The following is a 26,941-nucleotide window of genomic DNA, read 5'->3' as shown; positions in this document are numbered from 1 at the left end:
GGCTACAGGCTCGGTGTGTGTGTGTGTGTGTGTGTGAGGGAGAGAGAGAGAGGAGGGGGACACTGCAGGACTGATGGACGGTGTGTGTGTGTGTGTGTGAGAGAGAGAGACAGAGAAAGAGAGAGAGAGACACAGTAGTGGCCTTTACTATACGCTAAAAGCTTGCATACAGTATTTTAGTTTAATACAAGGGTACTGAGGTATTAGTAAGTGTTATAATACTTAGGAGAAGTAAAAGTACTCGTTAGTTCCCTGTAAGTGTGATGTGATTACATTACTAATGTAGAACTTTGACCCAGAGCTACTTTAACTACTTCCTTACTGCTGGATAGTCAACACTGTACTGTAGCATGTAGTGACTGGAGACAGAAAGAGGCAGAGTAAAACAAAATGCTGCCTTCTCCCTCTCTCAGACCTGAGGAACAGTTCAGCTGTCTTCTGGGAGGCTGGGGTCAGCGGGGGGTACCAGGCCCTGCTGCTGGACGAGGACCGAGGCTGGCTGCTGGTCGGCGGTAAAGACCACATCTACCTGCTGAGGTCCGACAGCCTGGATCTGCCCACGCACACGGTGAGACACACACACAGCTGATCTCAGCTCAACCTGCAACAAAAACATGTGATAAAGACCATGAGCCTCGTGCAAGAACATGTTCACACTCTTGTCCTAAATTAGTTTTTTCTCTGTGAGGCTTTGTACAAGTGTTCCGAGTTGGATTTACCAAACTCTCTTATCGTAACCTGCTCATTTTATACCAATGAACGCCACCATATAAGGACGTCCTGTTCTGCTTCATTCTGCTCGGTTTCATTCACTAAAATGTCAAACAAGGGTGAAAATCTGAGTTTGACAGTTCAGAGCTTCAATGATCAGCAGGACCAGAGTCAGTGTCGCATTAGAAAATGTTAACAGTCCACATGTCAGTGACGTGTCCTCAGAGCAGCCGTGACAGAACCACAGAGGGCACGGTCCATGGGGTCAAACACTAACAGAGGTGTGTAAAGCAAAACGCCCCGTGACTCATCTGTGAGGCGTCAGCCGCCTCACAGATGAGTCACGGGGCAATGGAACACATCGGAGCAGAGAATGTTCCAGCTGCAGTCGGTGATGAGTTCGTTCATATACAAGAGAAAATTCTGAGTACGAGACAACCACAAACACAGTGGCACACATTCTCTTAAGGAACAGATCTGGTTCTTGCATCAGGCCCAACACTGTGATTCAGAGAGTTGCAGCTGAGCATCAGATGTTTGTTTCCCTCTCAGGTCCACTGGCCTGCAGCCAGAGAGCACGTGGAGCACTGCAGGCAGGCCGGGAAGAGTCTGGAGGTAAGGGTCGGTCACTCAGGCCTGGCTCAGCCAACACATCACCCTGTTAGTCCCTTCTTTAAGTTAAAACAAGGCCATTGGAGCACTGGTACAACAAATAGTAACATTTAGAATGAATATTGTTCATGGCCTCTTAGGAATGGAACATAAAATAGGGATACTGGTGCAGAGCTGGGGAACCAGACAGTCCCTGGGTGAGGTGGGACAGGCCTCCGTCTCTGCTTTGCTGGTTCTCTTACCTCTTACTTCTTCGGTGAAGAAACCGAACATGAAAATAAAAAAGTAAATATTATGTTTGATTTCCAGACGGATTGTGCGAACTTTGTGCGACTGCTGCAGCCCTTCAATAAGACCCACGTTTATGCGTGTGGAACCGGCGCCTTCCATCCTCAGTGCACGTATGTGCACCTCAGCCACAGCGCAGAGGTAAAGGGGAACGTGTGATGTTCATGTGTTCTCTTCATAGAGCTGCTCTTCCTGTGCACTGATACAACACATAGTGTGATACTGAACCTGACGTGCAGCTTCACAATGTTTCACGTTCTGCTGAGTTGATTCACATTTTACAAACCACTCAAACTAAACCTGTGACACTGAAACGCAGGTTAACATCTAATAACTGAGCTGATCTTTTTATTTATCTGTAAGATTAAATTTGATTACTACCGATGAAAGAAAACCGTGTTTTGGTCATGTTTATTAAAGGTTTAACACAGAAAAACAACGTGAGAAGTGCTCAGATAAATCTCATGTGACTAAAACTAAACGTGTTGTGACTTTGGTAGAATCTCCAGTGTAGATCCAGGAGACTCGGGGCCTTTTTGGTAGAATCTCCAGTGTAGATCCAGGAGACTCGGCCAGTTGTTGTTCATCCATAGTGCAAAGTTTCTAGTTATGAATGTGTGAGATGTTTTACAGCAGAGGACAAATTTAGTCACATTTGGTGTCAGTCCCTCGGTGGAGAGCTTCATGTTTGTGCTGACAGTCAACAATCATAGAAGAAGAAATCCATCGCCCTTCTGTGTGTGGGTCACACGTTGTGTCTGTCCTGTAGGGGCCGTTGTTCCTGTTGTCACACAGAGTGGAGTCGGGCAGGGGGAAGTGTCCCTTCAGCCCCAGAGAGCCCTTCACTGCTCGACTGACTGGTGGGTCCACACACACACACACACACACACACACACACTCTACATTAAATCACTGCCTGTCATTCTCTTAGACCCTTCTCTTAGAGCCGGACTCAGGCTGTGCTGACACTAGTGTACAGCAGCGTACAGTCCGGCCACTGTCTCGCTGTTCGCCGCTGACGCTGCGCGTGTGTGGCCGCCTTGACTTATTTCATATGCTGATGTCAGCCGCTGCCCTTTGCTACACGAAGGACATAAAACACTTCAACCATGAAATCGGCGCGGGTTTATTTAAACCCTGATAGTTGTGTCTGTCTCGGCAGCTGGAGGGACAGGACGTGTCCTCCAGCGCCAAACGCACCGGCTGGAGTGTGAGAGGGGGAGGCGGCTCGGGTTGTCCCTTAATGAGTGGATTCAATATTCAGCCTGTGACCAGACATGTTGTCCCTGGTGGTCTAGTGGTTAGGATTCGGCGCTCTCACCGCCGCGGCCCAGGTTTGATTCCCGGTCAGGGAACAGTCCTTTTGGCGCCGCAGATGGCTGCCTCGGTTCTGTACCGGAAACAAATTCCTTGTGTGTAACATACTTTTTATTATTATTATTATTCACACAGTTATTAGATTATTTATGACACTGTCCCTTTTAAAACTTATTGTATTAGTTTACATTTGTAATGTATAATTACAGCTCGTTCAATCATAAGAGTCACATTTTTAAAGAAAACTATAACAATTACAGAAAATCATTGCATTTACAGCATCATCAGGGAAAACTGTAAATATCAAAGTATTTTAAAATGAGACAAGTGGACACTGCTTGTTGACATGGACAACCAGCCAGCATCCTGCAGGGATCTGGATTCAGTCTGTGTTTGCAAAGGTTCAGTATGTTTTCAGTTTGATCAGGGAAAACAACATTTGTTACGAGAATCAAAGGTGACACCTCGGCTCCATGTGCGTGTTAAAAGATTACATCATGCATTTACAGTTTTTAAAGCGCTCACAGCTCCGTGTTGTTGTCTCACACTCCAGAGTATAATTTTAAAAAGCTGAGGCTTGGAATAATCATTTTGGAGGCAGATGCCTGTTCTGGGTCAACAGAGGCGTTCACAGCTGAAGTACACACACCATGGTTATGTCACTAATGGGACAAAAACTTAAATCATTTCTACACATGAATCCACGAGGGGAAGTTTAGAATCTGTTCACTGTGTAACAAACAAAACGACTCAGCCTGTTAAAACCAGAGATTAAACAATAAGGACACTTCTTCGCCTTTATCAACAAAAACATCAGGTAAAACCCACATTATTTAGATTTAATGCATCCATCCATTATCTATACCGCTTATCCTGAAGAGGGTCAGGCTGGAGCCAGTCCCAGAGGCAGGGTCCACCCTGGACAGGTCAACAGTCTATCACAGGGCTGACATGTAGACAAACAACCACACACACTCACAGTTTAGGGTCACCAGTCAACCTGAGCTGTATGTCTTTGGACTGTGGGCGAAAGCCAGAGTACCCGGAGAGAACTGACACAGGGAGAACATGCACACAGAAAGGCCCCAGGTTAACCCGGGCTCGAACCTAGAACCTTCTTGCTGTGACGCGACAGCACTAACCACCACCTCACCATACCACCACACGCTACACACACAGCATGCACAGCATCACGGTGTCATCACAGACCTAAAACATGAGCTGTGGATTCTGAGGCTTCACAGGATCCAACGTACTGCAGAGCAGTTTATCTTCTCCATAACGGTTTTTAAGAAATCTGATCTTTTTCATTGCTTGCTAACAGAGAGAGTTGCACACAGCATGCACGTTAATACATCTGATAAAAAAGAGCCCTGTCTAGTGAAGGGGCTAAGCAGGGGGATAAAACTGCCCGTCATGCTGTAAATGATGCAATAATCTCTGCAGGGGTCGACTCATGTCATCGCTCTGAGTGGGGCAATAAATCTCACATCATGAATGAAATCTCACAGCTGTGGCTCAGTTTAGTGCAAACGTTGTTCTGGTGTGACTAGTGGTGATGGAGGTTGTGTCTTCCTGTCTCCCTAGATGGTGAACTTTATGCAGGAACCTCAGTAGACTTCATGGGAGCCAACGCCGCCATCTTCCGTACGTTGATCCGGGGCAGCAGTCAGCATTACATCCGCACTGAAGCCTACGACCACAACTGGCTGAATGGTGAGAAGCTCCAGTCCCACTGAGACTTCAGCTTGTTGTCACACAGTAAATCGGTGTAAAAGGGTGTATCCACAGGTGACACCGCTTCCACTCTCCAGCTTTACACTTTGGTCCATTAAACTACAGGCCCTGCACAAACATACGTTATCTAACTCGTCCCCCTCCATCTCCTGTCAGAGCCGGAGTTTGTGGGCTCCTTCTCCATCCCAGACACTCACAGCCCAGATGACGACAAGGTCTACTTCTTCTTCAAGGAGCGAGCGGTGGAGGCCGGACAGTGGGACAAGAGGGTGTACAGCCGCGTCGCTCGGGTCTGCAAGGTAGGAGCACCGACACATCCGGTGTGTGCTGTTGCCTCAAGCATAAGACAAGTCAGGGTCACAGTCATACAGGACCAGCAGGGCTGTGTTGTGTTTCACAGTAAACAACAGGCAGTGTGAAAATCAGCTGAGACTCCCAGCTGTAATCTTTTCTCTTTTGTACCTAATGATTTCTACCAAACAACACAACTGGTAGCACAGGAAGTCAGGTTTGGTTTCAGCTGTTTTGTCACGTCCACGCCAGAGAAGCCTCTCGTCTCAATGTGTCTGTCTCCATTCAGAATGACATTGGAGGGAGGAGGAGTCTGATCAACCGCTGGACCACCTTCCTCAAAGCCAGACTGGTCTGTTCTGTGCCCGGCCCCTCTGGAGTCGACACCCAGTTTGACGAGCTCGGTAACACTCGCTCCCTTCCCTCCTTTCCTTCCTGTGCGGCTGCCTCCTCACCACCGTCCTTCTTCTTGTTCAACCCCTGGAACTGACCTGTGGTGTTGTGTCCTGGCTCTCTTTCCTCTTGGTTCATCTGACTCTCCCCAAACTATTTGACAGAAAAGTCATAAGTGCCTCCACCTTTCCTTCACTCTCCTTTTCACCCCTCCTGACAGGACGCCCAGCTCACGCAGCTACAGACTCTCTGACAAACCCTTTGCTCTTGTTTGGCGTTTTATAGTAATTTAGCTTCCACTTGTATTTACTTAAGCAGGTCATGTTGTAGAATGAATGACACATTTTCCCAGTTAAAATGGATCTTTGCCAAATCAGTCAGTCAGTGAAACCCTTTCATACAGGTTAGACCAGTTCAAACCAGTTTCCAGGCGACTGGTTGTCAAAAGAATGGCATATTAACATGCATCTGGCAATAATTCACCCCTCAATCTGGGAAACACACATTTTAATGATACATAAATAATCTGTTTTATGCTTTTCAGAAGCTGAACTGATTTATAATGTTGCTGTGTTTTTCCAGAGGACGTCTTTGTTCTGGAGACCAAGGATCCTCAAAATCCCACCGTCTATGGCGTCTTCAGTACATCCAGGTGAGACACTGGGGTCAGATCCAGGTTAATCATCCACATTAAAGTGTTTTGTTGTAAATCACAGTCCAGTTATTGTCCACATTGGTTCTGTGTCTGTAACATGACATTTGGTAAATTTAGTCCAACACTACAAAAACACAAGTTGATATATTTTCTCTGAAAACAACAGTAGAACATGCTCTGCTTCACAAATGAGTCCACATCTGTACAAACAAGTCACAGCATTTCATATCTCATTTGTTCATCCGTTTGTGTAAATGTTCCTGCATCATGGTGGGGTGCCTGCTCTGTACGTTTGATGGAGAATATTCAATTACCTTAATTTTATTTTGAAGAGATATGAGAGTCAGCCTTTTAAAGAACACGTCATGAGTGAAATGTACATGAGTGAAAGATCTTTTCTGCATTTTTGTGAAGTTGTTTGTTTGCTTCGGCCCAGTTTGGCTTTTTGAGCTGAGCTCTGTGTAAACTGGTAAAAAGGGACAGAAACCTGTGGAGACAGTTGGTCAGGGTGAGCAGCAGAGCACTTTAACGTGCACACTCAGAGCCAGGCCGGCTCGTGCACGCCCAGCAGTGTACGGGAGTAGGTGTGGGTGGACGTCTGGGTCAGAGGTGAAGAGGTCTAGCTGCTTGTGTTATTGTAGCTCTGAGTTTTAAAACACTCCTCCCTTGCTTGTTCCCTTGCATCCTTTCATTCCTCCTTTCCTTCTTTCCTTCTTCCTCCCTCTTATCTGTCCTCCTTCTATCTGATCTACTTTTGCTTTTGTCTTCTCCAGCTTTCCTCTCCTCCTTCTCCTTTGTCTTTCTGTCTTTTTGTCTCTGAGTGCCTGCTGGTCCTGAAGTATCTCCTGAATATTGTGATGAGTTCCCCTTCTCCTTCCCTTCTCTTCCCTGTCCCTTACTCACTCTCATTCCTTTCATGCTCTGTCCCTCACTCCCTCGACCTCTTCGACTGTTCCTCTCTACTGCAGCCAACACCAACATCTGCTCTCTCTCCCACAGCTCTATATTTCGTGGTTCAGCGGTGTGTGTCTACTCCATGGCGTCTATCCGTGCTGCTTTCAACGGACCTTTTGCCCATAAAGAAGGGCCGGACTATCGCTGGGTGGAGTACAAGGGCCGCATCCCTTATCCGAGGCCTGGAACTGTAAGCACGCGCACGCACATTTCCTACAAATCCAACAAATGTTTGTGTCAGATCCAAATATTCATTTGTTCTAGGAACAAAACTCTATTTGCCACCACAAATAGTAAGTTAGGTTCATTTTGTCTGGTTTTAATGTAGGATTAATTATTTTTGCTTCACCAGCCTATCACACGCTGGCATACAGAGACAGACAACCACCCACACCGACTGGTAGCTTAGAGTGACCAGTCAAACCAACTTACACGTGTTTGGACTGTGGGAGGAAGGTGGAGGAGACCCAGGCAGGCACAGGGAGAACATGCAGACTCCACACAGCAAGGCCCCGGTCGGCCACTGAGCCCCAGATATAATCTCAGCCACAAACGAAGCGAAGGAAACCTGAAGGACTAGGGCCACATGCAAAGCTTCTGTGCATGATTGATGCAGTATTAGCATGTATCGTGTTCACAGGGGAAGGTGCTGCATTGGAATCACATGTCGGCTGAAAATAGCTGCACAATGAACCTATTCATAGACAGAATGTAAAAATATGTGATATGCAGGAATAGGTGTTGATATGTAATACAGATATTCACAGGTGTGGTTATGGAATGAATCGCCCAACAGGATGCTTTTTGTGTTTGGGTGAAGAACTCAGAGTTACCGGTGAGGCCAGACTCCCACCTCACGTAACGTGTCTGATGAGAACAAGCTGATGAAGCTGTGAGAGAGGGAACCTCTGGGGGTTTAACACCTGAGACGCAAACTCCTCTGGGAAACGTCATCTTGTCAGGGAGGAGGAGGCCTTAGTGTTCGAGGGTCAGGAGTTATTTCACTCTCCCTGCTGAGGAATTCACTCCTCTGTGGAGCGCGTTTGTTTTGTGGATGATTGCAGGAGAGGTCGGCCATGTCAGGGTTCGGGTGTGTGTGGAGGTGGGGGAGGTTAGGGTTGGCCGGATGACTAAAAGCATGAAACAGTCACAGAGACGCTGTGGTCACAGCCCCTGATCACATGCACAGAACATAATGGCGTCAGTGTTGTTTGCTTGTCAGAATATTCTCTCCTTCACACTTCATCTTTCTTTTTTCATCCAGCACATTATCTCTTCTTCCTCTTTTCTCCTTCTATCTTCCATCGAGTGAAGTGTATGACACTACAGACCAACATCTGGTTTCCGCCCTTTGATTTCCTCACCTTCCTCCCCCGTCTGCCATCTGTTCGACCCCTGCTGCTCTTTGTTTCTCATTTTCTGATATTTCTGGCCAAAGAAAAAGATTCTGGTGCTGTCTTGTCTGTATCGAGTGTGTAACTGGGAGCATACTCAAGGTTGATCTGAAATGTGAAAAGGTTAAAAATACCTTTGTGTGACTGAAAGGCCTAAACACTGGGCCACGGAGAGACGTGTTTAGCTTTTATACGATTATACGCTTAAGCTGTTGTAAGTACAATCATCGCATCGACTCTTGACTGCTCTGAGCTCAATTTACACTGTGCTGCATTATGGTAAATGATTTCAGGTCATTAGTCATCTCTCCAGAGAGGAAAGAGCATCATTCATAGCAGCTGAACAGCTGCACACCAAGTAAACATACATAGAGTCGGGCTTAGTTGGACACTGATAGTTTTCAAACACTGATTTCAAAGGTTAGAAAAAAATAATTGAATGTAACTGAAGTGTTTTTGCCTCAGTGCCAGCAACAGTCGTGTCCAGAGGCCTTGTGTTTTCAGGTTTCCCTCCCATTCTTGTGAACACCATATCTCAGAAACTTCAAATTTGGCACAAATGTCCACTTGGACTCAAGGATGAACTGATTAGATTTTGGTCAAAGGTCAAGATCACTGGATGGCAGAAGCATACGAGCACGAGGCAGTAATTCTAGTATCCCCTCCCTAATGACATAAAACCTTAAAGATCTAAGACTGATGCTGTTCATAGTGTCTCGTTTTCTGATGTTTGTCCTCTGTGTAAACCCATTCACCTTTTTCTCATAGTATTCCTCTGACTTGTCCTCCAGTGTCCCAGTGAGACCTACGATGTCCTCCACAAGTCCACCAAGGACTTCCCAGACGAGGTGGTGAGCTTCATGCGGCAGCACCAGCTGATGTGGGAGCCCGTCCTGCCCCTCGGCGGCAGACCGGTTTTAACCCGGGTCAACGCACCCTATATGTTAAAGAGAGTGGTGGTGAACAGGGTGGACGCTGAGGACGGCCCCTATGACGTCTTACACCTGGGCACAGGTGAGGAGGATGAGGAGGGATCAGGAGTTTGGGACAAAGAGTGAAGGACAGGGAATAACAGGAAGTGAAAAGAGGCTGAAATGTTAACAAAACAGTGAGAAACGGCTGAGTGACAGCTGAGCTGAGCTGATGGGGAGTGTGTGTCAGGGTGTGAAGGAGAAGAAACACCAGAGGCAGAGAGGGGGAACCAAACAGAACTGGACCATGCAGAAAAGGAAGTGCCAGGGTCTCCATCGTGTCACTCAGGTGACAGAGAGCGCTCTGTTTGTTGTGTGCAAACATCCTGCATCCATTCATTATCTGGGTAACGTGGTTGTGAAGGTGGACAGAGAGGTTCACCACTGACAGGGTGACTGCGTCTGCTCTGTGTTCCTTTGGGTTTCCAGAGAAAAGTGTCAGAAAAGGTGAGTCAGTGATGTTCCCTTCCAAAACTTTGTTGCAGTGTTTCTAGTTACTTGCCATTTTCCACTCAGGGTTTTCATGAGCAAACTGAAAAAGTATCAAAGGTGCTGGATGTGCGCCAAAATAGACACGTGTGTTGGCAGGTGTGTTTTCCTCTTTGTGAGCCTCCAGCTGCTGTAACCTGCTGAGTGTGAAGCTGCATAGTTGCAGTCCTGCGTGTGTTTTGGCCGTGAATGGTTGTATGTGTGTGATAAATGGGGGAGGTTATTTAACTGAGGGGCCAGAGGTGCTCTGCTGGCTCCATACATCTCCCCTAAGTGAATTCCTCTCCAGCGTCTCTCATCGCCCCATCAACTGCACATTCACCTGCCTGATAAATGCTCCTTCTGCTTTTTCGAGTGCTGTGATTTTCACTGACCTTCTTCTGGTGGATGAGTGTTTCTGTTGTTTGTAAAGGAGGACACTGTCTCCTTTTAATCTGTTATAGTGCTTAGCCATGAGTTTAAGTCACGGCGGTTCACCCTACAGGTAAAATATACACTTCTGAAAAGTCTGCAGGTTATTCTGAGGCGATGCGTTGAAGTCACCGTCATTTAACAGACAAAACAAACAAGAGCAACGACACCAGACTATCATTTCAGATGTTAAGAAGGCAACGGGAACAGATCATGGTCAATGGTCTTTCCCATGCAGTGCAGCACTCAAAGCGCTTTCACATTCATTCATTCACATTCACACTTTGGTGACGCCACCGGTTCAGTGTCTTGCTCAAGAACACTTTGACATGTGGACTAGAAAAGCCAGGAATCGAACTGCCAACTTTCCAGTTAGGAGACCACCCACTGTACCTCCCGAGCCACAGCCGCCCCCCACAAGCTTCTGAACCAGAGGCTGACCGTGGACATCTGAGCGCATCGTTTGTCCTTGTAGGGTAGGCTTGTTTGAAAGTCACAAACATGAGTATAAACACACACACACACAGTGTGTTGCAGGTCCAGTTTGGTACTTGCACACATGTACACAGGAGGTTTCCCACACTGAGCTCTCTGAGGTTTAAGAGGTTCCCAGAGAACATTCTGACAGGGTGTGTGTGCTGTTCTTAAGCTGAAATAGCTGTTTAGTTACGTGCTACAACCGTCCTTCTGGACAGATTTGCTCTCCTTTTACATTTTATGTTCCTTCTTTGACATGAGGCGCTGTGACGAGCAGTGACTGTTGAAGCCATTTTGTACCAGGGTACAAACGCAGCATCCATGTATTCGTGTTACTGTCACATGCTGCTTCCATATCCCAAAAGCCAATAAAAATAACAGGATTAAAAACACAACAGTAACCCTGAAAGCTAGCACCAGTTAGTGAAGCCTGTGTGCAACATGAGCCGGCACAGCAGGAACAGAAACCCACAGGCCATTTGTTCAACCATCATTAATCTCATCTCCCCCATTTTCCATTCTTAGTGTTTTCCTTACCTCCGTGAGGTCATTAGTTGGGTACTAGGTGAGCTTAATTTGATTTTCCAAACTGTTTTCACTGTAAAAGAGTTTAGAAAGTCAGCGTGCATGTGCAATACACTGGAGCCTCTCTACTCAGTGAACAGACGTTGGCTGTATGTGCACTAGAGTACATGTGTGAGTACTGATGTGGAAGTAAATGCTGTTTTCCAGATGATGGGAAGGTGGTGAAGGCAGTGTCGGTGATCAAGGACAACTGGGACACGGAGGAGATCATTCTGGAGGAGCTGACGGTCTTCCAGGTGTGTTACAGCTGTCAGTAAAAGCTCCTCCTAAAACACCACACTAGTGACAAATGATCCTTTACTGATTAGAAAAAAGCACGACTTCTCATATGAAATGGCATGTAAGGTGTTTTTGTCCCAGCAGTCTACACCTCGTTTATAACCTGAGGACTCCTGTGTTTATTTCTCCCACTCACATTAAACCACAGAACCTTTAAAGCCCCGGTGCAGGGTCAAACACACATACATGTACAGATGAGGCTAAAGGCATCGGTGAAACAAGGCTCTGTTCTTCCTGAAGTGTTAAAAGCTAAAATTGTTTTTTGTCGTGCACACCCGCAGCATTTGGTTTGAATCCAAACAAGAAGCTGTGAAAGGAGCTTTGTGTTCCTGATAAGTGGGTTGTAATCATATTTCATGTGGATCATTGTCTTCAGCTAGCGTCACATGTGTCTTCGTTCTTATAATCAACCTGTTTACGGGGAGAAAATCAAATCAAATTTTATTTGTATAGCGCCAAATCACAACAGAAGTCATCTCAGGACACTTTACAAAGTAAGGTCTAGACCTTACTGTTATCAATATTATTACATAGGGAAAACCAAACAAATCCCCCTTGAGCAAGCACTTGGCGACAGTGGGGAGGAAAAACTCCCTTTAACGGAAGAAACCTCCGACAGACCCCGGCTCTTGGTGGGCGGCCTTCTGCCTTGGCCGGTTGGGGTGAGTGGATAGAGGAGAAAAGTCCTCACTGTGCTGTTTGGCCTCCCTGTGTGACCACACTGACCCTAGAACAGCAGCGAACTGTCTGAGGAGGTGAAGAAGAAAAGAATCAAGGTAACGGCTACAGGGCGTCTCCAAGCAGCTGGATGCTCCTGTGACTGCAGCTGCTCCATGTTCCATGGGAGGGAAGCCGACCTCCCTGGACGTGAAGGGACAAACTGAGCCCAGACTGAACAGAAGGAGAGTTTGAACCATGGAAACCCTCCAAACAGATACAAGCTGAGCTCTGAGATCCAGGTCCAACAATGCCCAGTCGCAGCACATGTGGCTTTCTGAATGAAAGTGGCGGGAGAACGTCCTCTGGGCAAATGAAGCCAAATGAAGCTGTCTGGTCTGTCACATCAGCTCTGTGTTCACAGAAGAAACACTGAAGCTTTCACAGACAAGAGCAGCCTCCCCAGTGTGAGACATGGGGGACATCAGTGATGCTGTGGAGCTGCATGGCTGCATCTTGATTCTGCACAGGACACAGTGAAATCAGAAGATGATCGAAGTGCTCTACAGAGAAACACCATGAGTGAGGAGAAGAAACACTGGAGCATCTGATGTGAATCCCACCTCACATCTATGGGAAGAGAGAAACTCCCAGTTGGCTCAGGTTCCATCAAGTCCGAGAGACCTGGAGCAGTTTGTCACCAAGAGCCAGGAAGTGAAACGCCTCATTAAAAGCTACATAAAGCACTTGGTCATCGTGCTCGTCTCAACAGGGTCTGCTAGAAAATATTAGGTTAAGGCTGCCAGTATTTTTCTCTCTGTCTTTTCCATTTGTTGAATTATATTAAATGTTACACTGAAAGTCATCAATCAAGTCGTGTTTGTTTTAAGTGCAAGGCGACAGTTTTAGCCACAGCTCTACCTACACAGCACTTCTGTGGCTACAGTCGGAGCTTGGCTTGGCGTCTCCCGGTGCTGCTCTGCCAGCCCTGCATCGTCTGATGTGCTGTGAGGCCTCGAGTTTGCAATGGAACATATTTGTCTGGGATAACGCCACTAAACAGAGAAACAGATAGTAGGGCACATATTTCCCAAGGTCCTCTAAATACGCTAATGGGGAAGACGAGGAGAAAGGGGTGGGAGGGAGGAGGAGAGGAAAGGCAAAAATAGAAGAAAGAGAGGATGGCAGAGATGGGAAACGGAAACAAATAGAAAATTAGCTGAAGACATTAGGCTTTAAAACAGAGCACAGGTGAAGGGAAGAAGGAAAGACAGAAAACCACAATGTACAAAAACAACCGCAAACAAACAGGATGCTAGATGCACATGGTCTGTTTACTTATGACTGACAACTAACAGGAACTAGTCCATTTCCACCTCCCTCACACTTTGGCTGTACAGCCACGTTTGCACCCTGACTGCAGGCGTGTGAATGCTGGGTCAGTTTGTCGCCTGTGACAGAACACAGAATAGCCAGATCACTGCCCTCCTTCGTGTTCTGGGTCTCCTTTATCTTCGTGCTCCGTCAGTGCAGACCCTCTGCTCAGGGGTCAGTGACTCCCTTTGTGAAACGCTTAGCAAGTCAGTGAGCTAGAAAAATGGAGCTGGGGGGTAATTTAGCCCTCAGAAGGAGGCTCATTAGATCTGTAATCTCAGTAGCTGCCCTGACCTCTGCAGCGCTCAGCAGCGACATTCCTTAACCTCCGCTAAGCTGAAATATTAGTGCTTTAAAGAGAGTTTGTGCCATCATGAACCGCTGCTCTTCCTCCAGGTCTGTCTGGAAGCTGTGGGCCAGTCCTGGCTGAGGAGTTAAAGAGCATAAAAGTTAAAGAACAGTTCCAGTTTTCTGATCATCTGCACATCAGAATAGTTCAGGGTGTGTTTCCTCATGTAGCTTTGAAATGGCTCATGTTTATTACATGTGAAGTGTAATGAAACAGTCATTCATGCCATTATTTAACTTTAAAACAATACAGTATATCTCATTAGGTAGACATGTGTCCAAATAAACTGCTATTCCTCCTCTGTTCAGTGACTCATAACGGCTTTATATGAAGCATGTAAATGAATCGGTTTCCCTGTTTCTCCCACAGAGTCCCACTCCCATCCTGAGCATGGAGCTGTCGACCAAGAGAGTAGGTGCATCTGTCATGGTTGTGTTACTGCTTCACAGTAGGTGCTAACAAACTGTGCACTGCTTTAAGGAGAAAGATAATGATCCAATCAGCGGGAACTTTGTTTACTTAAATAAACCATATAAAGTTTAGTTGGAAAACGGTTTTATTCAAGAAAATTCACGTATTCATGTAACAGCAGATGGTTATGAATACTGTGAATAATCTCTGGTTGACTTGGTGATTTTGGTTAATATTTAGTTTTAATCCAAAATGTAAAATTGGTCTTATTTTGTAGAAATCATTTAATGAGGTTTTTATTGTACTTGAGCATAAAATCAAGCAGGAACTTAAGGTTATTACTTATAATAATAACAAAGATGCTTAAAGCTAAATAGTTAAAATAAAAATGACCTTTAAAACAGGATTTTAATTGTGACTTTTTAAAGGTGCCAGACGTTTTGCACGTCTAGTAAAGAGTAAACAAAACCTGGACAACGACAGCTGAAAAACAAGAGCATCTAAAGTTGTAATGTTCAGTATCTGGATCTTCAGCTTCCATTTTCATCTTCCTCCATCTTGTATTTAATAGAGGTAGGAGGTACGATGAACCCATGTTTCAAAACCTTTAAAAGGTCTCTTTTTCTTGGCCACAGCAACAGCTGTATGTGTCCAGCGAGCTTGGCGTGGCCCAGCTGGGGCTCCAGAGGTGCGAGCTGTACGGGAGCGACTGCGCTGAGTGCTGCCTGGCCAGAGACCCCTACTGCTCCTGGGACGGACAGACCTGCTCCAGATACTTCCCCACCAGCAGGAGGTAGCGAGGGAAGGAGGGGCGGCACACTGGACGATGATGATGAGTTACTGTTTTAAAATATCTGCCACCTGATCGAAGACGTCAGGAGCAACGGTCAGCTGATAGTTGTGCTAATGGATTAATGAGCGGGCCTGTAGGGGGCCGAGGGTTTATGGGGCCTTTGCATCAGAGCCTCTGTTTAAAGAGACTGTTAATACTTTTTGTTGAAAAGTCCATTAAGTTAACACAAAAAGATACAAAACTACTGTATAGACACACAAAATGGCAACAAATAAACACAGTGATGACCACAGAGGCTCAAAACAATTACAACGAGACACAAATCAACTACACATAGATACACAACATCCAGAGGAAGTTACAAAACTACTACAAACATTTATTTAACTGTGAAGCTGTGTCGTGGCCTCAGAGGCCAGTTGTGACATTCATCCATATCAGCCAGCAGCAGTTAGCTTTTCTGAAAATGTAGAAATCCAGGAGCAGAGACGAGCCGGGCTTTGAGACATGCCTGTTGCAAGGAAACTGGTTTTGTGTTTTTGCTCTGGCAGGTCAGTTTTCAGTGAAATGTCTTTACATCAGTGGATTGGATTTAAAGTTTGCACCATCATCAGACTGACAGTTCAGTTTATGTTCAAATACCTTTAAGACTAATGATAATCCCATCAGTCTCAGCTACACTTTGTGTGCAGTTTTCAGTTAGCATGTTAGCATGCTAACGCTCTAAACTACAGTAGTAAAGCTGTAAACATTATACCCACCACCGGCACGCTTACATCAGCATTTAGCTCAAAGCCCCACAGAGCTGCTGCCATGACTGGAGAGTCTGTATCGCGTTGTACTGGGACAGCGGAGGTGAAAGAGTAACAGCTGCACACTGATTCAAACCTACACAGCACATTTATGTAAGGCAAATCTGCTGTCCCTCATAATGTAACTATATGCATTACACTTGCCCAAGTTTTATTGTTGAACCACAGTTTCAGTTATCATAATGTTGTTAGTACTGACAGGTATGTCAAATCAAATAAAACCCCAGAGACTAGTACATACAGAATATTTGTTTTGTCACTAATTTGTCCAGAATATCAAATGTCAGTAGGAGTCTAGCACTGAAGGTCAGATGCACAAGTTGTCAGAAAAACAGAGAAACTGAACTGATACTAGCACAGCTCTGCACGATGTTTTGACTGATTGTGATGTAAGTGTTGTTCACCGGTGCTTCCCTAGACTCCGAAACCTGAACTAGCCCCAGCCTTTAATGAAGATAACTGTAAGGTATAAATCCAGCTGTTGTTGTTACACCATGCAAAGTTACAGTTCATGTTACTGGCATGACCGAAACGATGAGAGAATGAGAGTTAACATCATAAATCTAAGTATGAAGGGACCAGGTGAGAGTGAGCGTTAGTGAAAGAAAAGGGGAGAGACCTGCAAATACTTTAGACTAAAAAACCTAAAGCTACCATAGGAGGGAGTGGGATGACAGGGAGGGAGGGCAGAAAAGCACAGGGAGGTCGACCTTGAAGACATGACAACAGTCTTTACCATGGCTGAAACAACATTGTGTATTTTCATAGCCTGTTATTGCTCCATGTTTCCTCAGTCGTAACCACAGTAGCTTCATACTTTCACCCCTGAGCAGCTGACAGAAGTAACAACACCGAGGAGGAGGATTTAATGCTGTTATATGATTTTATCTACACACAACTACTGTTCACTGTCTGCTGCTGTCAGCTGTTGTTTAACTGATGAGTCTGCTGTCTGCTCTCGTTACACACCGTCCCCAACATGATAGTCCAGCACAGACTGTACAGTAAGAAAAGAGCTAAAACAATAAGGTCAAGTGTAAAAAGAGGAACACAGTGCACACAACATGCACAACAACAGACCTGTTCTAAACCATGTGTGTGTGTGTGTGTGTCAGGCGGGCGCGGAGACAGGACGTAAAGTATGGAGACCCCTGGAGTCAGTGTCCAGTCACAGAGGACGGTAAGATTTTCCATTGTCTGACATGAACAAATGTTTCCCTGTCATTCCTAACAAAATGGACAAACAGCTTGTTTGACATACTTAGAAACAGAATATTTCCATTTACGTATACGTCTGTGATTGATTCAGTGTTCTGATGGAGTTAAAACTCCACAATGGGTTCGCTGTTTGGCTGGTGCATAAACCCCCAACTGTGAGTGACTCTCATGGCTGCAAGCAAATGCTTAAAGAGCACACAAGCTGATTTTATTAACATAAATACATGTGATTAAACAGTCTTAATATAAACCATATGAAGAGTCCAAATAAGACATGATGGTACAAGGATGTATTCATTGAAGAGGCTTTATTTCAGGACTGCGTCCATCTTTGAGAGGCATATTGATGATGCAGTCTGTTTGCAGTCAGTCTCTGTGTCCCAGGTCCTTCAAGTACAGCATATTAAATCTAAGCAAATATTAACTATAACTATGTATTATGTTTATCCTGGAGATGTCACAGGTATTCTCCAGTCAGCCAGTGTGCAGCCTTACAAGACAAATGGAAAAGTTACTTAGAGCAGTAAAAACTGTGGCTGGTAGTAAAACAGCTTTGTCAACAGAAAACAACAAATAACAGTTATTACATCCTTGGAAAAACATTTTGATGTCTGCTCTTGAACTTTAAATGGCGCCTTCATTCTCAAGTCATTATTCATTGTATGATTTCCTGTGTGTATAAAGTGTATAAAAACATGTTGGTTTTATTTACTTGTGTGTAAATGGTGACTATGTGGAACTGGGACCCAGAACTTACTTTAAATTTGTACTATTCAGTTTTTATCATTTATTTTTACAGAAATGTGGTCATTTATTATTGCTGAACATAAAAATATGCTGCTCTCAGTACAGCCTACTACAAAGTCTTAGCCCTTCTGTTCTGCAGACATAGGGCTCCCCCTAGGGACCATACTGTGTCACTGCGGTTTTCTCTGGTTTCCAGCCAAATCAGTGGCACTATTGATTATTACACTGAGGGAGAGGATAAAATGTTGTATAAATGTTTGTATAAAATGTTGATGTGTTTTTCTTGCGTGTCTCATGTTTTTCTGTGTCAGATTCCGACACGGTGGAGGTGAAGCTGGTGTACGGTGTGGAGGGAAACTCCACCTTCCTGGAGTGTGTCCCTCGGTCGTCACAGGCCGAGCTCAGATGGACGGTGCAGCACACAGAGAGGCAGCAGCAAACGCTCAGGCAGAGGCATGAAGGCAAACAGGTGAGTCGTGTGTAAACAGTGGCCATGTGCATGACGAGAGCTGACAATGTGAACCTCACCATTTCATCTCACCCTCTCCCCACCCTCAGCTCCGTCAGGGCGATGATGACCGCTTGTTCCACATGAAGCGGGGCTTGCTGGTTCAACACCTGGAGCTGGCTGATGCAGGCCTCCACACGAACACTCCTACAGCCAGGTGTTGGCCCGATACCGCGTTCACATCATCTCCAGCCACAGCCTCCACCCAGCCCGCTACCAGCAGAACCACAGCCTTGGAAAGATTAGCCAAGCCAAGGTGGGGGTTGCCGGGTTTCTCGGCCAGTCGGGCCCCGCTAATCCACCTCCTCCACCGCCAGAACATGGGAACTCTTGGCTGCCCCAGCATCCTCAGCAGCTGTCTCTGAGGAGCTACAAAGACCTGCACATGGTGGGGATCAACAGTCTGAGCGTGGACGAGTACTGTGAGCAGCTGTGGTACCGTGAAAAACGGCGGCAGCAGAAACTGCGCACTCTGAAGCTGAAACAGGAGAACAGGAAAGCCCGGGTGAGGAGGAACAACCCTCCCGAGAGCCCCCTCTAGTCACCTGCAGGACACAGAGACTGCTGATGGACAACAGGTCCTGGTCACACAGAGGACAAGGAACGGTTCAGTCAGGAACGTTTGCCGAGTGGGAAAGTGACACCGTATTTGCCATTAAAGACTGACAGTAAAATTCAGAGGAGAACAGAATAGTATAACTCTAGTTTGACACTAAATGTAGAAAGTTATTTGTCTATGAATTGGCATCATCAGCAAAGTTCATTATTGTTTGGGACACACAGTAGTTGGAGTTTGGTAGTTCAGCAATAAGTGTTAGACAGTGGCATCAGGTATCTGAATGATAAGTCAGCTCCTTACACACCTCAGAGTCACAGCAGTGCCAGGGAACATATTTAAGCATGTTGCTGGTAGTTTACAAGACAGTATCCTGTATTACCTGGCCATTTCAACACAAACAAACACAGTTAAAATAGGAGAGTTGCGTCTAGATGTACCTTAACATTAACATTTGTTGCTTTGTTGGATAATTATCTGGCTAATGAAGCCAAAAATGATCTGAGTTTAAAGGCCTCGAAAACCTGATTTCTTCTTTGGATGTTTACTGCAAGTGATGGGATTTGACATTAAACCAGTTTCAGCCAAATTTACTGCAGTTTTTTAAAGTAAAGTTTATTTGAAGGGTTTTTGTTTTTGCGTTTGTCTCTGAGCTTTTCTCACTGAGGTGTGCAGGGCTCAGCTAGTGAAATGTTCTGATTCATTCTTGACAAATATAACTAAAATGTTTTCCCAACTTTAACTTATGCTTATTTAATCATTATAGACGAATATTTCAGATGTGAAACTGCGTTTTCAGGGGTTTTAAAGTTACTTGTGTTCTCAGAGAGACTGGTGCCTTGAAGTAGGAAGCCTTGTCAGACTTTTTGCTTTTACTTTATGTTCACATGCCAACAATCTTTTTCTAGTATGTCTGTTTTCTACCAAATTATGGTTACAGCCAGAACATGCACCAGACATGAGGCAGACGGGGCAGACATGCAGGTGAAGATGTATCAGGGTCTCGCACACAGGTGCGCAGTTTATATAGTATAACTTAATGACAGAAGACTAAAAGACAGTGTTTGCCCAATTTACTGCTACTCATTTAACAGTATAACAAAAGCATTTAATGATTTCTACCAGTATTTATATTGCTCTGAGCTGTAATACTGATCTACACTGATCAGATCTATGCTTCGTACATAGCTAATGGACTGAATAAAGGCCCCAGTGGATACGCACACGACATGGACCTTGCTTGAAAATACATTATGTATAGCTTAATAATTCTGCCATGTAACTACTAGTCATATCAATGTATATTAAAAACTCTATTTTTGATAGTTTTCTTTCTTTGTATACTAGGATTTAGTACAGTTTCTTTGTGTTTATATAAATGTGTGTGTTTCTCATAAACAACATGGGAACATTTTTTAAACTTCTCAACTCTAATAAGCTCTGAGGTCATGACCTGAGTGTTTGTTTGATATTGTATGTGAATAAGTCACTAAATGAAAGCTTAAATGTAAAATAAAACAAAGAAAAAGATGTGTGGGTTTTACTTTCTTAATTTTTAATGGTGCATATCCCCAGAAATATCTGTAGTTAACCAAATTACCAATGGCCATGCAGGGAACCACGGGCATTTAGTCTGGAGCAGCTCCCAGTTCTGCCAGTTAGTACCACTGTCCTGATTAAAACTGACAAGAAAACGGCTTAATCTGAAAGAGAATAAATCAACTGTGGCAACAACACAGGAAACAAAGGACATGTATATTAAAATGTAATGGGAGAAATAGTAAAGAAGTAGTTTTATAGGAAAGCATCACGTAGTGCAAATAAACAGAGTGAGGTTTCTGTTAGACCAGCCTCATCTATAGAAATGGGGCTGACAAAATAATAATAATAGTACTGCCAATAGAATTCAATGGTACCACAAACAGTAGCCTCCAAAAAATTTTTTAACAGTCTCAGTTACAAGGTCATAATGTTTATTGTCATATGCAGAAACAAGTTTCTATGTACAAATGTAGAACTAACCATTATCACCTTCATGAAGGTTTTATTACAGGACATTTGGATTACATTGTAAAGGTTTTTGCATTAGTGTAGTCAATAAACTGGCACTTGAGTCTATGGAACAGGAATTATTATCATTTTGATTTTTAATATTATTGTTAGTAGTAGTTGTTATGTTTGATTTTTAATATTATTGTTAGTAGTTGTTATAGTAGTACTAGTAGTGGTGGTGATTATATACGGCCCCAGAAGGTGGCAGTAAAGTGCGACAAAGTGACGTAAACACCAAAGAAGAAGACATCAGCGTCAACGACGTAGTACGTTTGGTTGTGTTTGAACGACTCTTAATGTAACTGAAGTTTTGAATTCTGTCAGCGGTGAAGGTACAGAGTTGCTAATTTTGAAATGTCCCAGTTTACTCCACGTCGGTAGTTTATGTCTGTAAGCCGACTGCTCGCCTGTTGTCAGTTTGGGGCTCTACTTATGACAGTTAGCTGCCGCTAGCTAGCCCGCTCGTGCTAACTTGCGTGTATCATTGATGGATTGTGCGCCTGCTGAGTGTTCCACTTAAACAGTGGGATATATTGTAGTCGCATTAACAGTGTAGTCTTGTTTCCACAGCACTCACTTGTTTTAGTGACGAGCTTACAGAAGTTTTGTTCTGAGTGTGTTAATAAGCCAAGTTGTGTGGATAACAAACTCCAACTGAAGACATGTCAAAGTCCTGTGTGCTCATCGCCAACAGGTAGGATCCCTGTGGACTGTTACAGAGGAAGACATCAACTGTCCGACATGGCTGCTCCAACGCTGCAGCAGCCCAGTTTCCTACTGGTGAGTCTCTGGTGGTAACGGGTATGCAACCTGTGGTCTACTGTCTCCCATTTGTCATACGGGTACAGTCTTTACCCAGAGTCGCTCTCGTTGCTCCGGGGTCCACACATGTGCTCATGACTGTGTTGTGATGCTGTTCTAGGCCAACCTCAAAGCTGATTCCACCACCAAACCTCTGCTCCAGCGATGCCAAGATCTGGTCAGGATCATTGATGAATATCCCGCCAAGGTACCATTACCCCCAAACTGTGTTGTGGTGTTGTGTTTGCTTAAGGCAGCAGGATCACAGTGTGTGTGGTGGTTTCACCGTAGTCTGTGGCTTCATTACCTTCAGGTGCAGTTAGGGCAGTGGCATACTGGGCTACTGTGGAGGCAGCTCTGATGGCCATTGTTTATTTATAATCATCTGTAACTAAATGAAGACTCTTCATTCAGTAGAGTCGGCTTTCGTCTGCTTTGTTTGGTTTTGGAGAATTACAAAATGTATTTTTTTCACCAGGCTAAATTTTATTTGTTTCAGTCCAGAGTGTGTTGTCACAGACTCAGTAACTAACTCTGTCCACAGTTTAAATAATCTTTGCCGCCTTCTTTCTCCAGCACTTCTGGAGTATGTGTGTTTTGTCTGTGCTGCTCTGTGTAGCTCTGTCTGTTAAAATGTGTTGCCAGTTTCTCATTACAATATACGTGTGTGTGTGTGTGTGTGTGTGTGTTGCTCTTTAGGAGCTGCACTTGATTTTCCCCTGGCTGGTGGAGAGTGTGTTTGGCAGTCTGGACGGTGTCATCTCTGGCTGGAACCTGCGACTCCTGCATTCACGGAGCATTGAGTACAACATCGCTATAGAATTTCTAAACCCCAGGTAGCAACACGTGTTCAGCCAAGTGTAAGGCTGGTCCTTCATTGTTGTGTTTTATGAATCAATTCAGACATGGCTCTTTTTGTTTTCTTATTTTATTTTCAGTGGGCCAATGATGAAGCTTGTGTATAAACTTCAGGCAGAAGAATACAAATATGAAATATCTGTCAATTATCTTCCGGTAAGAACTTTGGTCTCCACAGTGCTGCGTCATTCGTTACACATTCTGCCTACACTGTTACTACGAGACAAAGCTTCAGGGTGTGTGTGAGCTTAACGTTTTTAATCTCTAGAACAGTTATTTTGGAGAAAGCATTGGCATCTCATCTGCAGTGCTCATACGCGAGCCCTCTGTTAGCATCTCCTTTTATTTTTAGCTTCTCCAGACTCGGGCAGACATGCTGTCTGATCTGATTGGTCTCTTACATGTAGTGAGCTGAAGTTCCTGGTGTGTTTGGGTACTGGTCCAGACCAGTCCCCTCAGCACTGTGAACAGCCATGAATAGAGCCCATGGTTTGTGCACCCTGTCCCCTCTATAGCCACTGGAAAGAGGGGGGAAAGCCTTTCTCATCTTCATGTCATGTTGAAAGTTTTACATTTTGTTTATGTTAGAAACATTTTTATCTAAACACCTCACAAGAGCCAAACCAATAAATTGTTCAGGTTCATTACGCGCTTCCATCTATACGTCAGGCTGATCAGCAACGTGTAGCTGCAGAACAGAAATGCCAAACAAGGTCTGAGCTCGTTTTGAAGCAGTACCTCCACCACAGTCTACCATCAGGACACACTGACAGTTAAGTTGGTGTTATACAGAGTTTTAATTGTAGGTTCTTAGGAAGAATTCTACAGTAAGTATGTTGTCATTGATCAAATGCCAAGGTTTAACAGAGATCAGTTTATTGTCAGGCCAAGAGTTAATGTTAGGGTGTCCAATACTTACATGTACTGTCCAGATTTTTGGTATTTGCATCAGTTTCAGTGAAACTGTTCCACTGGATTATAACAAGTGAAAAAAAAGGTTTTCATTGTTCTGTGAAATACAATATTTGAATTGGTGTGAGTCAGTGACGTAGGACAAACTTCACTGCTACGTAATGAAATATTACAGTTCCATCTATTATAATGCACAGTATCTGGTGTTCATCCTCGTAAAGTATTTCACCATGTGGCTTGAATTCTCATCCCTGTGTGTATGAAGGGTCCTGTGAAGGCCTGCATCCAACAGGGAGTTCTCCCCGACTGCCCGCTGTTCCACAACAAGCTGCAGTTCCCCCTGTCTGGTCTGCTGACTGTCAACCTCGCTCTCAGTATCCTCCCTATTCAGTTGTCTAATTGTATTAAGAGGTTACAGCCACAGCAGTACAACAGTAAGACTCAGTGTATGACAAGAGATGGACTTTACTGGCCACTGAAATCATTCCTTAACTTTCTGCAGATCCGTTTGAATTCTTCATGTTCAATTTTGCGTACTGTCTCATCACACCAAAGGTGAGTTTGCCAAAGTGCTGCCTGTCCTGGTCCTTGACGTCATCACTGTGCTGAGTCGGGGGCAGTTCAGCACATAACAGAGCTTTTAAGCTTTACACAGAAAACTATGAACTGGTATGACCTGCTGTTACAGATGATATCTCACAGGGAGAACTAAGCTGTACTCTGTTTTCAGAGCTACCCCCAGGGCCAACAAGGGAGCTGCACAGACAGTGCGTACTTTGTGCTGGTGGACACTTACCTGAAGTACTTCCTCCCCATTGAAGGAAGTGTGCCCCCTTCTCCTTTCTCTGACTCCAGAGGCTCTGTGTCTGCACCTTCACCAAGGTTTTTATAGAAAGTCTTTATTAAATCTCTTAGAGTATATCTGCCTGGAGATTTTAGCCAGAAGATGCAGAGGTTGCAACAAACAAACCATGTTATGAAGGAAATCCCAAATTAAACTTTGGAATATTTGAGCCAACAGATCAACTAAATGTTTGAAACTCCATCCCCCCTCCTGCTTTAAACTCCACAGGTCTTCCAGTGTTTCGTTTGCTGGTTATGGCGTTCACAGCCCGAGTCTCCTGAAACATCACATATTCCACCAGCCCTCTGTGAACGCAGACCCTGCAGCCCAGGAAATCTGGAGGTCTGAAACACTGCTGCAGGTGAGGCACTGATCAGCTGTGGCTTCCTGTGCTCCCCGTGCACACAACATGCAGGTCAAATGGGTTAGAAGTGAGTTTTATGGCTGAGAGCTTCAGCGTGTCCTCAGTCTGAAAGATTCTCACAATGTTTGTTTTCATGGGCATTTACTTAAGTACAATGTTGTCATCTCTCCTTGAGTATTTATTTTCTACTTCATATTTCAGCTTCACTACATTTAAGAGAAAACATTTGTACTTCTTACTCACCACATGTATGTGATAACTGTAGTTACTAGTTACTTTCCAGAATGAGATGAATAAAATAAAATGCAGTATTATCATAAGACTTAATTGATCCCTGGCACGAGCTACCCAGAAGTATGTAAAGTACTTCAAGCGCCACCTTTACCAGCTGCAACATTAAATGTGATGTACTCAATAATACATCAATAATTATAGGCCAGTAATATGATGTACATTCTCATGTAATGTGTTGTTCTGCAGAATGAGTACTTTTAGTACTTTAAGTAGTTTTGGTCCTTAACGTTTTGAATGCAGGACTTGTAACAGAGTATTTTTATATTGTGGTATTGCTACTTTTGCTTAAGCAAACAATTGGAGTACTTATACACCACTTTGTTTTACAAACATCTGGTCCTTAGAAACTGTAATGAAGTCATCTGGGTTTGTTTTGATGACCAGTTAATTTGCTGCTTAATATCACAATGATTGGGAAATGAGCGTCTTTACTGTTATTGTGAAGGGGAGGTTTACAAATAGTTTTCAGGATGGTCCAAAACCCAAATACGCTCATGTTACTGTAACAAAGAAAAGGAGCAGCAGTGTTCAGAGAGGGTGGAAACACCAGACTTAAAGACATGCAGGTTGTCTTGTTGTGAGGGTGTGATAATCAAGCCCACACTTATTCCTTCTCCTAAGATGTTTGTGGAGATCTGGCTCCATCACTACTCCTTGGAGATGTACCAGAAGCTGCAGTCTCCCCAGGTAAAGGTAAGAGAATCTGCCCCCACACATCCCTTCTACCCCACTGTCCCCTGCTCCGCACGACTGGCTGCTGACTGGTTGACCACAGTCCTCCCTCACCTCTCCACTGTCCCAGTCCCATTTTGGAGCAAGCCCAGGGTGGGGAAAGGTGCTGCCAGCAGCCCTGTGGTTGGTCATTTATAGTTCACTAATTCAGACACCTGGGTACCTGGACCACTGCTGTGTCCACGTCCTACTGTAGAACAAAGTGTCCAGCTGCTGTGGCTGAATCACCCTGAGCAGGCTAGCGTGACGTTGTCCACTGGCCTGGTTAAAATCACAGGCTTCGTGTCTTTGCTCAGCTCAGAGACGAAGTATTGTTTATCACTAATGAAGCCTCACTCACAACTGTGTGTGTTCAAACATCAAGCAGGTGCCTTTTCACAGAGCAGCATATTGTTACAGTAACAGCTGATGTACCATCGATGGGCACAGTGGTTCAAAACATCAGCTGTTGCTCGATCCTTTGCACGGACAAACCAGGAGACCTGACTCGGCTAACTGAAGAGCAGCGTGTCCAGTGTTCCTTGAGCTGTGAATGTGCATCAGGCATCCCTGTTCCCCACTTTGAAAGCATCTGATTCCCTTGTTTATATCTAAGATGGGTTTCTAGTCCTTTGCTGAGTACACAAGTAGTTACAGAGTAAAGCTGCTGCCATAAGGGATGTGGCACAAGTTCCCTGTAGTACTGCTTTTGCTTCCTCTCCCATCCTCCGCATGATGCATGTCCATGTCACCATGTGTTTGTTTTGTTGTTGAACTAGCAGTTATTTTCTCTGGTCTATAAAATGTCAAACGGTGAAAAGAGCGCAGTCTTCTGGATCACACATCTGGATTTGTTGGAGTAATAGTACAAAAGCCAAGAATCTTAAGTTTATTATAAAGTAGGAGAACAAAGAACAGCAAATCCTCACATTTGAGAAACTAGAACTGTCAGTTATTTGGCATTTTTGCTTGAAAAACGATTCATTAGTTTTCTAAATAATTGATTATCTGTGAATCAACTCACAGTGGCAGCTCTAAAGATTTGTTGCTCAGTATCAGAGTAAAGCCCGCCAGTCACAGAGCGCCGCCGCTGCTCCATGAGGCTGGCCAGAGATG

The 26,941-nt window shown here is 44.6% G+C and overlaps 2 protein-coding genes and 1 non-coding gene across 5 annotated transcripts in view; all 3 read left to right on the top strand.

Annotated features, from left to right (window-relative positions):
• The window catches only part of LOC109966924 (semaphorin-3D), a 73,614-nt gene extending 54,640 nt beyond the window's left edge, over positions 1 to 18,974 (top strand). Inside the window, exons 3-19 of the mRNA XM_020612172.1 lie at positions 414 to 568; positions 1,264 to 1,326; positions 1,633 to 1,752; positions 2,381 to 2,471; positions 4,516 to 4,644; positions 4,822 to 4,964; positions 5,246 to 5,360; positions 5,932 to 6,001; positions 7,004 to 7,148; positions 9,144 to 9,366; positions 11,433 to 11,521; positions 14,314 to 14,355; positions 14,991 to 15,148; positions 17,076 to 17,140; positions 18,237 to 18,394; positions 18,484 to 18,590; positions 18,626 to 18,974. Of these exons, the coding sequence (XP_020467828.1) occupies positions 414 to 568; positions 1,264 to 1,326; positions 1,633 to 1,752; positions 2,381 to 2,471; positions 4,516 to 4,644; positions 4,822 to 4,964; positions 5,246 to 5,360; positions 5,932 to 6,001; positions 7,004 to 7,148; positions 9,144 to 9,366; positions 11,433 to 11,521; positions 14,314 to 14,355; positions 14,991 to 15,148; positions 17,076 to 17,140; positions 18,237 to 18,394; positions 18,484 to 18,590; positions 18,626 to 18,974 (2,222 nt within the window). The remainder of the gene's footprint in view (positions 1 to 413; positions 569 to 1,263; positions 1,327 to 1,632; positions 1,753 to 2,380; positions 2,472 to 4,515; positions 4,645 to 4,821; positions 4,965 to 5,245; positions 5,361 to 5,931; positions 6,002 to 7,003; positions 7,149 to 9,143; positions 9,367 to 11,432; positions 11,522 to 14,313; positions 14,356 to 14,990; positions 15,149 to 17,075; positions 17,141 to 18,236; positions 18,395 to 18,483; positions 18,591 to 18,625) is intronic.
• Positions 2,895 to 2,966, top strand: trnae-cuc (transfer RNA glutamic acid (anticodon CUC)). Its single transcript has one exon. It is a non-coding gene; the product is annotated as a tRNA-Glu (tRNA).
• Positions 18,975 to 21,234: 2,260 nt separating the features above from the next.
• Positions 21,235 to 26,941, top strand: part of smpd4 (sphingomyelin phosphodiesterase 4) — a 16,475-nt gene continuing 10,768 nt past the window's right edge. The window contains exons 1-10 of one of the 3 annotated variants that reach the window (XM_020612166.1): positions 21,235 to 21,307; positions 21,736 to 21,821; positions 21,964 to 22,050; positions 22,542 to 22,678; positions 22,781 to 22,856; positions 23,878 to 23,986; positions 24,115 to 24,167; positions 24,343 to 24,494; positions 24,685 to 24,817; positions 25,736 to 25,807. In XM_020612166.1, the coding sequence (XP_020467822.1) occupies positions 21,783 to 21,821; positions 21,964 to 22,050; positions 22,542 to 22,678; positions 22,781 to 22,856; positions 23,878 to 23,986; positions 24,115 to 24,167; positions 24,343 to 24,494; positions 24,685 to 24,817; positions 25,736 to 25,807 (858 nt within the window). In that variant the 5' untranslated portion in view covers positions 21,235 to 21,307; positions 21,736 to 21,782. Of the gene's footprint in view, positions 21,374 to 21,735; positions 21,822 to 21,963; positions 22,051 to 22,541; positions 22,679 to 22,780; positions 22,857 to 23,877; positions 23,987 to 24,114; positions 24,168 to 24,342; positions 24,495 to 24,684; positions 24,818 to 25,735; positions 25,808 to 26,941 lie in introns of all 3 variants that reach the window. The other 2 variants (XM_020612165.1, XM_020612167.1) reach the window with 2 other exon arrangements.

This window comes from Monopterus albus, unplaced genomic scaffold (assembly GCF_001952655.1).
Source record: "Monopterus albus unplaced genomic scaffold, M_albus_1.0 scaffold121.1, whole genome shotgun sequence".
Classification (NCBI taxonomy): domain Eukaryota; kingdom Metazoa; phylum Chordata; class Actinopteri; order Synbranchiformes; family Synbranchidae; genus Monopterus; species Monopterus albus.
This window is presented reverse-complemented; position numbering and strand designations above follow the sequence as displayed.